At 31.8% G+C, this 15,154-nt stretch overlaps 1 protein-coding gene across 1 annotated transcript; it reads right to left on the minus strand.

The window, feature by feature from the left end:
• Window positions 1-756: 756 nt before the first annotated feature.
• Window positions 757-14,244, minus strand: LOTGIDRAFT_155652 (hypothetical protein; the record flags this gene model as incomplete). The annotated part of the gene is made up of 26 exons (XM_009068195.1): window positions 757-926; window positions 1,479-1,643; window positions 1,985-2,084; window positions 2,484-2,622; window positions 3,630-3,688; window positions 4,387-4,500; window positions 4,763-4,834; window positions 5,070-5,203; window positions 5,319-5,414; window positions 5,724-5,809; window positions 6,080-6,145; window positions 6,564-6,678; window positions 6,937-7,094; window positions 8,369-8,496; window positions 9,217-9,352; window positions 10,234-10,295; window positions 10,390-10,449; window positions 10,679-10,775; window positions 10,980-11,068; window positions 11,153-11,243; window positions 11,412-11,477; window positions 11,590-11,828; window positions 12,179-12,619; window positions 12,774-12,878; window positions 13,060-13,138; window positions 14,219-14,244. The coding sequence occupies 26 exons, from the start codon at window positions 14,242-14,244 to the stop codon at window positions 757-759; spliced, it is 3,093 nt and encodes a 1,030-aa protein (XP_009066443.1).
• Window positions 14,245-15,154: the final 910 nt, after the last annotated feature.

The following is a 15,154-nucleotide window of genomic DNA, read 5'->3' on the forward strand; positions in this document are numbered from 1 at the left end:
GGGCATGTGTCTTCCTCTGAAATTACTTGGAAAAAGTTTTTATTTACATCGAGCGAGATTGATTCTTTTGAGAGAATGAATAAAATTAAAAAATGATTCAGGTTCTATAATCTGGCTACCTAGTCGTTTGTCATCGGTTTTATCTGTTATCTCGGAGACATGTCTTGATCTAATTATTAAACAGCTGGAATTTGTCTGTAATATGACTTAGAAAGACTTTTGTTTCGACTGCCTGGAATATGTATGAAGACTCCACTTTTACTTGCTAAATGTGTGCCAATAAAACCACCAACCCAAAAACAAAGGGTTATGTACAGAAAAACGTTTTTACACGCATCACGTAAATTTATTCTGCAGTTGAAATTTCGATGTAATATTAGAGCATTTCTGATCTCTGATCTTTGAACTCCTGTCGAAAAAAAATCATTTTTACGTTATTATCCTTGACATATTGCCTTGTTTATTTACATATCTATTTTCCCTTCTATTCCAAATCATACGTTGGACTGAAGAGGTTTTTATTATTTTTCATGATCATGATTTGCGGAGTGTCTTTAAGACAGATGTCTTTAAGCTTTTTATCAGTGCCCCTGGAAAAAACAGCTCTATCCTGGTTTATATCCTTGGCACCACCAAGTTATTTATTTATTCTTTTCACATAATTTTATATTGTATTTAGAACATAAAATAAAATGCAAAATAATATTGTAGTTTACGAAGACTTTTAAAGAGAAACTAAAATTAAAATGACTTTTATTACAAATAGATATACAAAGAGAAAGCCCCATTGGGAATTGCTAACCAAAGTATACTTTTAGACTTTTCAAAGAAGTATGTATTTACAGATTTTGACTTTGCAATATCTTGCCATGAAGAGACAGCCTCAAGAGCTGTACCATTTTTGTACTGCACCATAACCAGTGTATCTATAAAATAATACAATTGATTTCAAATACAAAAAGACGTACAGATATTGGAAGATCCACTTGAGCAACAAACTCTTTATACTGCTTGTAGCATTTATGATAAATTAATAATTACACAATTACAAGAAATTGTAGGAGATCAATTCTACGACAGTATTATACAATAATATCTACTGGAGACATACAATGATGTTTACAAAAAATATTTCAACAGTAATATTACTTGGAGATATACAATAATATTTACATGTGAAATATACAAAGCTATTTTAACACAGAATTATAAGATCTATTGTTCTGCAGAATTACAATGTTTTCACGAAATGTGTATGTTGTACGTTGTTTTAAAACGACAAAAATGTTTACTTGAAGGGTATTCTTGAACAGAATGATAAAATCTATTCTGTGACAGAATTATATCACAACATTCACCCAATGTCAAGATTGTGTATGATTAAGTAATTAAGATAATTCGTGCATCATTTTATTTCATAAGTTCAGATAATACGACAGATAACATTGTTTCATAGTAAGATGGATAGAATAACGTACCTGGTGGATTGATGACAATCTGGTAAACTATTTCATTGTAATTGTTTGATATCACCATGCTTTCTAATTCTAATCTTTTCATTCCTAAAGTTAAGGTTACCATTAATAGCTCGTTCATTAAGTGTAAGTACACATACCTGTTTGATATGTTAACATGTTTGATATCTATATGACAATAATCAAACGCTTAAGTCTAAGGGATATACTATTATTGCATATTGCAATTCGCAACAAGCCTATATAGAAATCACCACTGCTCCCACACAACTTGTATAATGAGTGAATCTTTCTCTCAAAATCTATTTTGTTTGATTTTTTGTTGTCACAAAACGGATGGATAAAAGATAACACTGAAGGGATATTTCCTCTGGTTAAAATACACAGATATACAAGTCGAAAAGTTAAGACTCTTTTATACTTCCAAGCAGTTTTATCACCTCTAATGCTAATATGAAGGAACTGTTCAAATCTATAAATTGATTACTATATATCAGAAAAATTCATACCATTAAAAGATGAAGCATTTTGAATTTTGTAAGAATTATTCTGCCAATCATTACCATAGGCTTCATTGTTTATATCTGGCCACACCCATAAATGTAACACCTGAAGAAACATTGGAAATGTAAAATAATTCAGTACATTGGTCATATCTTTAGGGCTAGTAAATGCCGTCCTATATACATTATCGTTCAGCAAAGGTGATCAAAAATAGCAGAATCATTACACTTCTGGCAAAAATTATGCTCTAGTAATCTTGCCCTTTCTAGTGGATAGAGCGGAAAGTGAGTCCCATCTGGTCTTAAAACATAATTTGACGATAAATGAAGAGTTCCACTTTCAACAGATATCTTATTAAAGACATGACAAAGCAGTAGTCATGTTAAACTGAATTCTATACTCAGGAGAGTTTGGTTCATGTTGCATTTTACTCTAAACAATGTTTCTTCGATTGCGATTGCACTTTCAAGCTGTTTATCTCGGCATCAAATACACAATACCTACCGTAGATTTCTCCATACTCGTTACATTTGGATGATTAGATGTATGTAATGTTTGCACAGAAGGGTCTAACAATGGTAAGATGGAGCCTGCTTGTATGAATAATGGTGTCGTATCTAATGGTGCTGCCACGTTCAACAATCTACAACATATTTTCATATAACAATCTTAATATCTTTTTCGTGCTAGACGCAGTCCCTACAAAAAACATCTTAAAATATCAAGTGTGTTTTGACATATAAAATAAAATAATGATAAAATATTTTCACTGTTACAATAGTGCTCAATATACCGTTTATAGAGCGATATAGAATATTAAAACAGAACCTGAAAAACATGTTGTTGATACTCAGATCTTCAGACAATTGACCTGTATAATTCAGTCTCTGTCCCTACTAAAAATGGAACCTATTCTCATGTTGAAATACAAGGTTTTGGCGCAATAAGACTTTATTATAAAATGCTAAATCATCGGATACCCCTCACACCTAAAAGATATACAAACTAAGGAAAATGAGCGAGGGATAGTCCGAACATTGTCCAGCAAGTCTTACAAACACAAAGACAATAACAAATAAGTATGATAAGATTAAAAAAAAAGGTGTGGGTGGGTGGGCAAAAATTATTGGATACTGCGCAGATATCCTTGCAACGTATCAGCCAGCAATAGCGAGATAAATTTAAGATGGTTTGGGCGAGTTGAAGAGAATTATATAATAACAAAATTGTTGTATTATTACAACGCATAAACCTGAGGTTCGCCCAAACTAACAAGTCCAGCAAATGCGGCAGATTATTGGAAGAAGAGTATAGGCTAGCCAATCACAAACCGACAACTAAAAGGGCGGGTAAGGTTCGTTTCATTAAATCTAAATTATAACTAATTTAAAACCTACATTTCGAGAAGTGTTGGGGGCATAATGATAGAAAGGTTTTCGGTCAGACACAGGTTACATCGTTTGTTTTTTGTGTATGCTTTAGCTGTGCTATCAATGGACCAGGATATTTTGTAAGATTTTAATCAGATTCTCAATATAAACCTGTCATCTCTTTGAAGTATGCTTTCTTTCAAAAATATGATAAGGAAAAAGAATTTAATGCTTAATTTCAATTATTTTCATCTTATTGACATACTTAAAGAAATCATACCTTCCTCCGGGAATAATAGTATTCTGTGATATTCGAAATCTTCCTTCATCTTCATCATACTGTAATACATCAAATACAAGAAAAACACATTACTCTTGCGATCTCATGTTGTTGAATGCGTATTAGTGACTTATTATTAACTTTATATGACTCTCTGAATGGATATTTAGAACAACTGATACGTTTAGACTTGAAATATAACGTTAATATACAAAAATCAACTATTTTTTGTTTTTTTGGATGTAAATTTTGAAGATTAAACTGATTTGACGAACCCAGTTCCTCGTATAATATGTATGGTTTATCCTTGGATTAAGTTCATTTTCCCATGTTAGAAGAACTTGGTGATAATATACTTGGAACTGAATGTATCACTTAAACAGTTCCTAAATTATGGAAGTGTTACTAGTGCCATTGAAGACTCCGTTAAGATCATCAGCAATCATTTTCATTGTTCAAAGCATAGGAACAAACTATAACGATATATTTGCCATTGAAGTGAGAATATTGTGACAAACCTTATTTGGCCACGCTTAATGGGACTTGGACATGCTTAATGCATATTAATGAGAGTGTGTGCGAATGAATAGAATATTGAGTGAATGGGTAGGAGGGTTCGGTTAGTGATGGCGGAATAAAAATGTAAACAAAAATATGTCTTCTTCTTTTCCATCAATACGAGAAAAATATCCACAAATATAACCAATTTTTCTCACATAAAATTCTTCCAAACAGAGTATATTAAAATCTCATCTACCGTTAGTTTGGAACTAATGTCAATCCAGTCTCGTCCTTTGGGTAAATAAACATTCCATGTTGTCACACCAGGTTTATAGATAGGTGCTACTAATAAATCTTCTCCAAACATAAACTATAACAATAATTATATACTACATTTCAAAACCATATTTTTCTATGGTATTCCCATGTCAATTTTCTTTAGTGAGGGTATACTCAATAGATAAAGATATCTTATAAACATCCGGAGTCTTAGTTTTGAAGTAAGTTAAATAAAGATGAGCTGTATTCACATATTTAATTGACAGAAAGTCAAGATATTAAAGATACAGAGGAAAGAGTATCGTTGATGCACCCTGTGTAAGGAAAACTATTAAAATAAAATACCTTCATACCTGGTGTTGATACTTTAAAGCTTCTTCGTCATCAAAATCTAAAAGATGATGTCTCATTATGGGTAATCCTTCCTGAAAGAAACGAACCTGGTTCAGCATATAGTGGAATAAATCAGTCTAATTGTTTTCAAATTCTTGGTTAGTATTCACACAAACCTTTCCTTGAAAAATTTGTCTTTCTGAGGAATCTGTCCGTTTATTATATGTTCATCTCTATCGATCTAGACTGACCGGAATATGGAATACTAATTTCCTTGAATAGTTGACAGGATAATATTACTTGATATACTCAAGTTAACTTACTTACATAGTGCCCAATATGAGCTTGTGTATAGATGTAAGGGAAAAGCTGGGTTCTCAATTTAGCAAACTTTCTCCATATTTTGGTACCATTTTTTGTACCAAATATATGCGTTTTTCTGGAGATTCCCTTTCCACCACCTAAATTAACAAACAAAGACTTTGAATATATTAAAATATTTTTCTTCATGAAGTTTCTACAAAAATGAATGAAAATAACGTCCAAAAACTCCAATTACTCTTTTGGGGCACCCACCTTGTTCATGCATATAGCCACTAAAACAGCCTAACTGAGACCATCTGACCCAGAGTTCTTCATCAGCAGATGGACCGGTATACCATTCAAAACCACCTATAATAAATTAGTACCAGTAGGATTTCTAAGAAAATTGAAATATTTTCGGTCATTTCAATGTAGCATTAGGCACTATTTAATACATGCCAATACTAGATTTTTCGTTCGTACCACAAATTCCTTGAATATTTTTTCAGCTGTGTTGAAAGCATGTTTTAAAGAAGAAGCATTTGTATATCTACAATGATTTAACTGTTTTGGGTTACTGAAGACTTGGGATTATGATTAGAATGGAAGTCGACAAGTGTGTTGGCAATGTAAATATTAATATCGGGATATATAGAAATTTCAAGTTTTGATATTTACCTATATCTGATCCTGAGAATGGCATGCCTGATATTCCTATTGATAACATTGCTACAATCTGAGCTGGTAATCCACTAGCGTCTGTCCTGTAAATGCATTTCATCATCGAGGAAGTAGCAAAGTCATTAATTGTATATGTCATGAATATGTAATATACCTGGATTACTCCAGATTATATGACGAATTTTGTATCTTTTCTTTCATATCCATATTTGTATATACCAATATGAAAATCATAATGATTGCAAAATGAATTCACATGTTTTTCTTGTTTCGACAACGCATAAAAAGCATAAATGATCTAGTGCTTCAATACTAATTTTTTGGCATCTTAAGGAACTATTACAAAGACGTACCAATCGGAAGATGGGTCTCCGGTCCAATGTGCCCATGTGTATTTCTGGGAACCAAGATATCCAGATCTACAAAACATTTAGAAAATGAGGGTAACCTTGATGTTAATTGTGTTATTTCATTAACTTTTATGTTCTCTGAACATAGGAATTTCTATATCTTTTCAAATGGCATGGAACCATTTAGCGCGTATTTGGAAGGGCCCATAGAGTGAAAAGATTGAAGGAGTGTTTATAAATTTCCATAATATTGGCCACTTTGAAATAATACATGATTTTCACGATGAATGATGGTGGTGATAATAGTCCTGATGTCCACAAAGGTCGTGATGATATGTAAAAGTGATGATGACAGCATCACAAGGATAGTAGTGAATATGATGACTGTAGTAGTAATGATGAAGGTGAGAGTGTTGATGTCAGAAGATATGGTGGTAACAAGACGTTGGTGATGGTGAGAATTTAGAAAGGATAGTAATTTAATTACCTGACATAAAATAAATAATCGGGTGCATAGTTTGTCTCTTGTGTTTGATTTTGGGTCAGAAAGTCAAAACATGCTTTCTGGTATAGCAAAGGATACTCATTGTGAGATCTCAACCCTGAAAAATTGATAAGGTTTAAAAAGTCGCTCCAAGTGAATAATTACCAAGAGTGCGAGTAGGTTACCAATGAGGTGCTAGTAAGAAATGTCACTATCCTAGTAATTTGAATCGAACCATCAAAGTACACTACACTAAAGGTAAATAATGTGCTGGTAATATTGTTTGCACCTCTTCCATGAAATACTGTATACACAATGGTAAAATTCAAACCTGAGCTATATATATCTTTGATTAAAACTAGACTAGAACACTCACCAGTTTGTCCACGACTATTGATAGAATCATAAGGAGTATATTCTCCATAATCATACATCCAGCCTTTATATTGAACATTTAATGCTGAGTGAAAATAATGACTATACCATTGAGTAGCATTATAATTTGTAAAATCTACTTGTGAGACGTGAAACAATCTGTATGATAAATAATGCTTTGATGCTTTAAGACAATAAGAGACATTTATACAAGGTTAAATAGATCAAGGCGGATTTACTAAGTGATAATGGTCAAGGACAACTTTTCCACGAGTTAATGTAAGGAGGATATTGATTTTCATGTGAAATATTCTAATTTACCAAATATCATAAACTTATTTCGATCTGTTCGTCCATGGATAATTTTGTAGGCCCAAGATGGGAATCCAGAATATGAAGGGTGAAAATCCCGTAATTAATTTTGCAGCATTTTATGGTATAGGATTCGGAAGCCCAATACAGAATACAGATGAAATAGATATAGCCGACAGCTAACTTTTAGCCCATTCCTCCAAATTTCTAAGATCAACTTATATCACTTTAATATTTTACATCATATCATTTTCATAGTATAGTCTCACAGTTAAATTCTGACTGATATTGAGAGGGCTTCTAGATATATTTGAACCATGTTTACATTCTCAAGAACTAGACTGACATAATTGTTTTAAATGTGGGTCTAAAAAGATAGCTGGCCAGTCAAGGTAATATACGCCCACTGGCAGCTTTGATTTTTAATAAAAATATTAGGCAGTACAGTAACATTCACCAGTATGAAATATTCAAGCTTCAGTCATACACTTCTTTTGAACTCTTTAGGGCGATACTGAATAATATTGAATATGAGTTACTGACCATGTTCTTGAAAATGTGTTCAATTTTTAGCTCGTGAAAACTCTAGAAGGCAAATAATCAATCTTCAGCTCGGTACTGAATAATAAAACCAAGTTTTGTCAAAATACGGCAAGAATCATGCCTTTTAGTGTTTAAGAGCTAAAATTTGGAAGCGTTTTCAGGAACGAGGTCATGAAACTCATATTATTCATCCGTGGGTGATAATAAACAATTTCACCAAGTTTCGTCCAAATCTGCTTTTAATTGAGCCTTCTAGAATGTTTTTTTCAAGCTAGAAATTGAACGCGTTTTCAAGAACAAGGGCAATATCTCATAACAAATATTATTCGATTTTTCTGTTTTCAAGAACAAGGGCAATAACTTATACTAAATATTTTTCGATTCTTCTGATTTTCACTAGGGTTCATCCTTGGGTGAATACGAACACTCAAAACAAGTTTTGTCAAAATTCGTCAAGAATTGTGTCTTGTAGAGGGTTTACGAGCAATTGTGGACGACTGACAAGACGGACGGGCGGACATGGGTGACGGCAATATACGATGCATAAAAATGGTTCAATACTTGAAAAGATATCTTACTTAGCAGCTATATAATCATATTGATACGATTGGCCATGTTTATTGAGAGTAAAATATTTCATCTTGTCACCATAATTATAAGTACCATTAAATGTCGTTGTTACGAGAGGATTATAATACGCTGTAGACTAGAAATATAGGAGATTATCAAGTAGGTTAATGTTTTTATCACGTGTCAAGTTCAGTACAAAAGAAAACAGCATTTTGATATCAAAATTGTTTAGTCAACTCGCTGAAAATGTGTCATTTATTTTGCAATTATCCAGGGGTGTGCACTAGGGGCTTAGTACGAACTACGTTTGTTTCTACTAACATCGCTAACACGGAGATACGATATTTTAACAGATTTTAAATTGGTCCTTTGCTTTTTTGATAAAGATACGTCGTACATAAAGACTTATCTTTCTTTCCCGAATTTACTATTGTTTTATTACTGGATGACCTTCCCTTCTAATTAATTATATTGGTTGATAATTAATAATTCACCATTCCATTCCGTCAAAATAAAATTAAATTGCTTTTATATATTTATTTATTTTCAAAATCCGTCAAGGTTTTTTACCTTGTGGAGTGTTTAAGAGCTGAAAATTACGAGAAAATATGAATATGACCAACAGGAAATGGGTGACTACATTATACGCTTAACATTTCAAGTAAGTGTATAGAAACTTACTTTGCAATTATCCAGGGGTGTGCACTATGGGCTTAGTACGAACTACGTTTGTTTCAGGCAGCCTCTCCGACTTATATCACTTACATGGAGATACGATATTTTAACAGATTTTAAAGTTGGTCCTTTGCTATTTTGATAAAGATACGTCGTACATAACATGACATATTATACTTACAGGTAATCCCATATACAACAGTTGTTGGTTGTTAGCTAATTCTAGAGGAAATTTACTTTTATCTTGACCAGCAGGAAAGAAATGAACTGTATCAATGACCACAGATAGAGGTATATCTTCAACAAACAACATTTTTCTGCAAATACGATAGCCAAAATTATTGTCTCATCATGACGAGTTTGTGTTTAAATAAATTGAATTCAAAATTATGTAAATAATTGTAGTTCATGTTACGACATCCATTCTTTCGTTTCTTAATTTTTCCAAAAGTTATAAACCTTTACGACAAACGTCCTTCACGACAACCTACTTTACTTGGAAGCACGGATGGATGTCCACCGCTAGCTTATGCAGAAACAATTCTTTATAATTTTCATAACCACAATCCACCCCTACCACTCACCTTTTGTCAGTACTTTGAGGACTCTAATTAAGAGTTTTTAATAACTTTATTTTTGTATTCTTAAATTGTATTTTAATTGTATGTTTTCACATATTTTAACTCTTTTTGTCTATTGAGCAAGACAGCCAGCGATTGTCACGAAGTTAAGATTTAGAATAATGACATGTTTTTTGGTTCTTAATCTAAAGACTTTCTTTCCCCAATCTACTATTATTTTATTACTGAATGACCTTCCCTTCTAATTAATTTAACTTATCCCTGGTTGTAAATTCAGATCATCCAGTAACATTTTCATGATTAAAAATCAAGAACTAAAGATAGCTTGCCAGACAAAATAACATACTCCTTCTGGCAGCTTTGTTAAAATTATGACTTTTGTCATTCATGCATTTCTTCTGTTGCGATTTTCGATGAGGTTCTATATTGGTTGATAATTAATAATTTCACCGTTCCATTCCGTCGTTATATATTTATTTGTTTTCAAAATCCGTCACGGTTCTTTGCCTTGTGGAGTGTTTAAGAGCTGAAAATTACGAGAAAATATGAAGGGACCAACAGGAAATGGGTGCCTACATTATACGCTTAACATTTCAAGTAAGCGTATAGAAACTTACTTTGCTCTGTCTACTTCTGATTCACCAGATATTTCAGTATCAAGTTGATTCCAGGGTCCAAACTAAAATAGATTGATGAAATATTTGTCATCAAAGGCCTGTCATCAACAAAAGTCTTTCCATTTACTTATAATAATACAGAGATACTATACCTACCGCCCATTTAGGTGGAATTAAAGATCTACCATTTTTATCGGTCATTATTTTAACGGTTTCCTGCAAAATAGAATTATATAATATATTGCACATAACATTTGGATTTCTAAAATCAAGAAAACTATCAAGAACATCCAAGAATGAGCACTTAGTGTACACGGACCCAAGCTACCGCAAATATTACAACTTGCAATTTGATCTGAAAGCCTTATGTGGAAGGATGTCGGCTTGCTCAGTCTTGATGTCACAAAACATGATACTGTAGAAAGAAACATTGCGAGTAACCTACCCTGATAGTTCTTCCAGCAAATAATGTTGCATTGAAACTAGACGACTCTGTTACAATATGCATAACATTTTTTTTCGTTTTAGAGTCAAATTCTGATCTAGAAAAAAATAATGAATCGCATTTCATAATTTTCAATATAATAAATACTTGTAATATATTGTTTTTCATCAAAAACACAACATAAAACACCAATATTATTACTCTTTTTGTAAAAAATCTATCGGGGACAAATGGTTAAAATTTTAACGGAAAGACAAGGTTTGCATTTAGCACAGTAATGATAAAGGAAATATATACATACCTAAAGAAAGTATCTAATTGAAACCCATAGCGTCTTGACGATATGAATAAAGGCATCGGAACATACGTACTTGTTTTGCCACCTGGAAACTGGAAAGTAGATTCAATCATATCCCAGCAAACAAATACAATGTAAACTCAATTTCAAAACAAAAATCGTAAAATAATACCCACCCTGATATAAGGATCAAATTTTCCCCATCCAAAGCTACCATCTTCGGTCCAACATGCCAACTTCTCTCCACGTTGATTGACAGAATTAAATCTGAAATTCAAAACACATGTATGAAATAAACTTTTCATCATATATTATTATTACAACATGTTTCAGCATTATATCTTCGAAATTCATAAAAAAAATCTTTTCACGTGAACTCAGATATTCAAATGTCAAAAAACATTGATCTGTAAGATTTTAAAATTATGGCCTTACCTTTCACCAAATCCATAAAAACCTTCACTATCATCTTTTATTTTAAATCCCCAATTCAGTCGATTGCTAAAAAAAACAAAACAAATTTACACAACTATAATATCAATAAGTATACTTTGGGAGCCGTTTATGACCCAGGTAGACCATTTTCAGTAATGGCAGTTTAAAGTTTACAAACCTGTCCATTGGTGGATCAACTTGAAAGGAAAACGAGAGTTGTCTTGGTAAAACTGTGTAGATTCTCGCTATAATGCTTGTATTTCTGGGATCATCAGTACCAATTGTAACAGTAACATCATCCTGTCCGTATGTTACTGATGATACATTAGTAGCATAGTACTGATATTCCAATACTCCAATACGAAATAAGTATCCTTGGTATATATCTATATAATCACCTACCCATTTACCATAACCCTATAATAACAAAGCCAATTATTTCTACAAAACATTGAAATATGGTTAAAACCCAGAATGGTATGTACAGTTTGATGTGAATAAATACACTACTTGTAGACGTACAAGAAAGAAACGTGTCATTTTCTGATCTGGCTATTCGAGTCATACTTCTGACTGATCAGGGTATCATTAAGACTTTATATTTTTACATATAAAATCTTGACAAGCACAGTGTAGAATTTATACAGTAATTATCTAGTAGGAATGACCTAGCTCTGTCAAGAAATCACTTGTCATTAATCATTTTTCAAATAAATTGATAATATTATAGTCTCGTGCAAGAAAGTTAAATACTATTAACGACTGACCAATTTTTGGGATCTGAAACCCTCTTCGGTAATAATCAGTTCATCTGTATTGTTATCATATATCTTCATAGACCAAGGTATTTTATTAATCTCTACTCTTAATTCTCCACTATAGAATATTATAACATCATCATTATTACCAACTATATATATCTGTAAATAACAGAAACATTGTATTTTATTAATCTCTACTCTTAATTCTCCACTATAGAATATTATAACATCATCATTATTACCAACTATAAATATCTGTAAATAACAGAAACAATGTATTTTATTAATCTCTACTCTTAATTCTCCACTATAGAATATTATAACATCATCATTATTACCAACTATAAATATCTGTAAATAACAGAAACATTGTATTTTATTAATCTCTACTCTTAATTCTCCACTATAGAATATTATAACATCATCATTATTACCAACTATAAATATCTGTAAATAACAGAAACATTGTATTTCATTAATCTTTAAACTCTTAATTCTTCACTATAGAATATTATAACATCATCATTATTACCAGCTGTAAATATTTGTAAATAATAAAAACATGGTATACCATTAATCTCGATTAATCATTATTACCAACTATAAATATCTGTAAATAACAGAAACAATGTATTTTATTAATCTCTACTCTTAATTCTCCACTATAGAATATTATAACATCATCATTATTACCAACTATATATATCTATAAATGATAAAAACATTGTATTTTATTAATCTCTACTCTTAATTCTTCACTATAGAATATTATAACATCGTCATTATTACCAACTATAAATATCTGTAGATAACAGAAACATTGTATTTCATTAATCTTTAAACTCTTAATTCTTCACTATAGAATATTATAACATCATCATTATTACCAGCTGTAAATATTTGTAAATAATAAAAACATGGTATACCATTAATCTCGATACTCTTAATTCTCCACTATAGATATATCTGTAAATGATAAAAACATTGTATTTTATTAATCTCTAAACTCTTAATTCTTCACTATAGAATATTATAACATCGTCATTATTACCAACTATATATATCTGTAAATAATAAAAACATTGTATTTTATTAATCTCTATACTCTTAATACTTCACTATAGAATATTATAACATCATCATTATTACCAACTATAAATATCTGTAAATAATAAAAACATGGTATTTTAATTATCTCTATACTCTTAATACTTCACTATAGAATATTATAACATCATCATTAATACCAACTATAAATATCTGTAAATAACAGAAACATCGTATTTTTATTAATCTCTACTTTTAATTCCCTCTCTATAAATTATTATAACATCTTTAGAATTGCTCTGTTACACACTCTTGATTCTCTGAGAGTTTCCTTTTCCGCAAATATGATAAATTTCTCTCTGACTCTCATTTGGTAACTGGTCAACAATATTATCTTATTTATTATGTCTCTTGCCCTACAATCAATATCAAATTCCGATTTCGAAACTGCGTTCATTACGAAGAAAGTGTTTTGATGGACATTCAAGATAATGAAGTATAGTTTAATTTGAGATATACAATATCTACTCTTTTCCACTTCAAAACATTCGATTTCTTGTATTTGATTACTGTCCCTGTCCCTGTCACTGGAATTTCGAAGACGTTAAGATTTGATATGATATGTATGTAAAAAAAATACTTACTTTCTCACTTTTAGTTACTGGGAAATGGCAAAGTAAAACTAAAAACAAAACAGTAATTGATATAATCATCATTAAGGTGAAATATGAAACAAATTACTAGTAAATTTAATCGTGATAAGTAATCAGTTTTATCAAATGAACAATGACCTGTTTAATGGTTGATACGTCAAGAATAACCCGAAACACTGAACCTGAATGTGAAATGAATAAAAACATTTAGTTGTTAAGGTGTATTGAGACGAGTCTCAATGAAAGCACTGGCTAGGTCACAGAGCAATAGATAAGTCTATTAATTATGTGAAAATTAGTTAGTCATTAGTATGATTTTAGTTGAAAAGACACACACAAACATAACCTGCATGTTATATAATATATAGCCATGGTACCAATCCTGAAATAAGTATTCCCTGAAATCTAACTTAGAAATCGATTAATTTTTTGATAGAACATGATACATTTATATTAAGAATCTATACTCCTAGGATGAATGGACATTGTAAGCTACAACCAAACGTTTTGTGTATATATGGGGAAATTTGTTCTGAAGTTCCGAGTAATGGCGTTTGACTATTATGGAGGCTTTGGTAGCTGTAGAATCAAATGTCGTTATAAAGGGTATTATCTGGTTATCATGTTGAATGTTGAGTCCATTTGGCTTCACAGTCTGTAGTTGATCGATCCAATAACTTTCGCGTTGTAGACGTCTAAGCTTAGGTTTGATGCTAGGTGATGTAGAAACTGTTTCTATAGGCATGATGAGAAGGTCATCAATGGAATGATCGGGAAGGTTGAAGTGATTCGCAATTGGTCTATGCTTGCCATGCACTATATCATACCGATGGCCATTGAATCGCGTTTTGAGTCTCACCAACATATTTAGTGTTTTCCTGGAAGATCCTGTACAATATTTCTGCGAAAATGTGGAGCATATAGTCTATTATGTTAGCCTATACTTAGAAAGTTGCTCAATTTGACCTGTGTGTAAACGCAATAAGCCATAGCATATCAAACGGTAGTCTTGCAAGTCTGTAGAAGGGCATCAACCTTCAACTTCAGATGATGGATTTAATACCACTAACACTTTAGAAAGAATACTCAGAGTGTCCTACTAAAGTACTGACGAGGAGGGAAATTCCTTCAGTATCACCCGAAATGACTGAAGCATTGCAAAAGACCAATATTAACACGAGGAGGGTAGGGCATATTGTCAGTGCTTTAGACTTCAATTACACCCTGCAGCTACTGATCTAATGACAAGACAAGCTCTCTGGATCCATCACCAGACGCTATC

Source organism: Lottia gigantea, assembly GCF_000327385.1.
Source record: "Lottia gigantea unplaced genomic scaffold LOTGIsca_9, whole genome shotgun sequence".
Lineage (NCBI taxonomy): Eukaryota > Metazoa > Mollusca > Gastropoda > Lottiidae > Lottia > Lottia gigantea.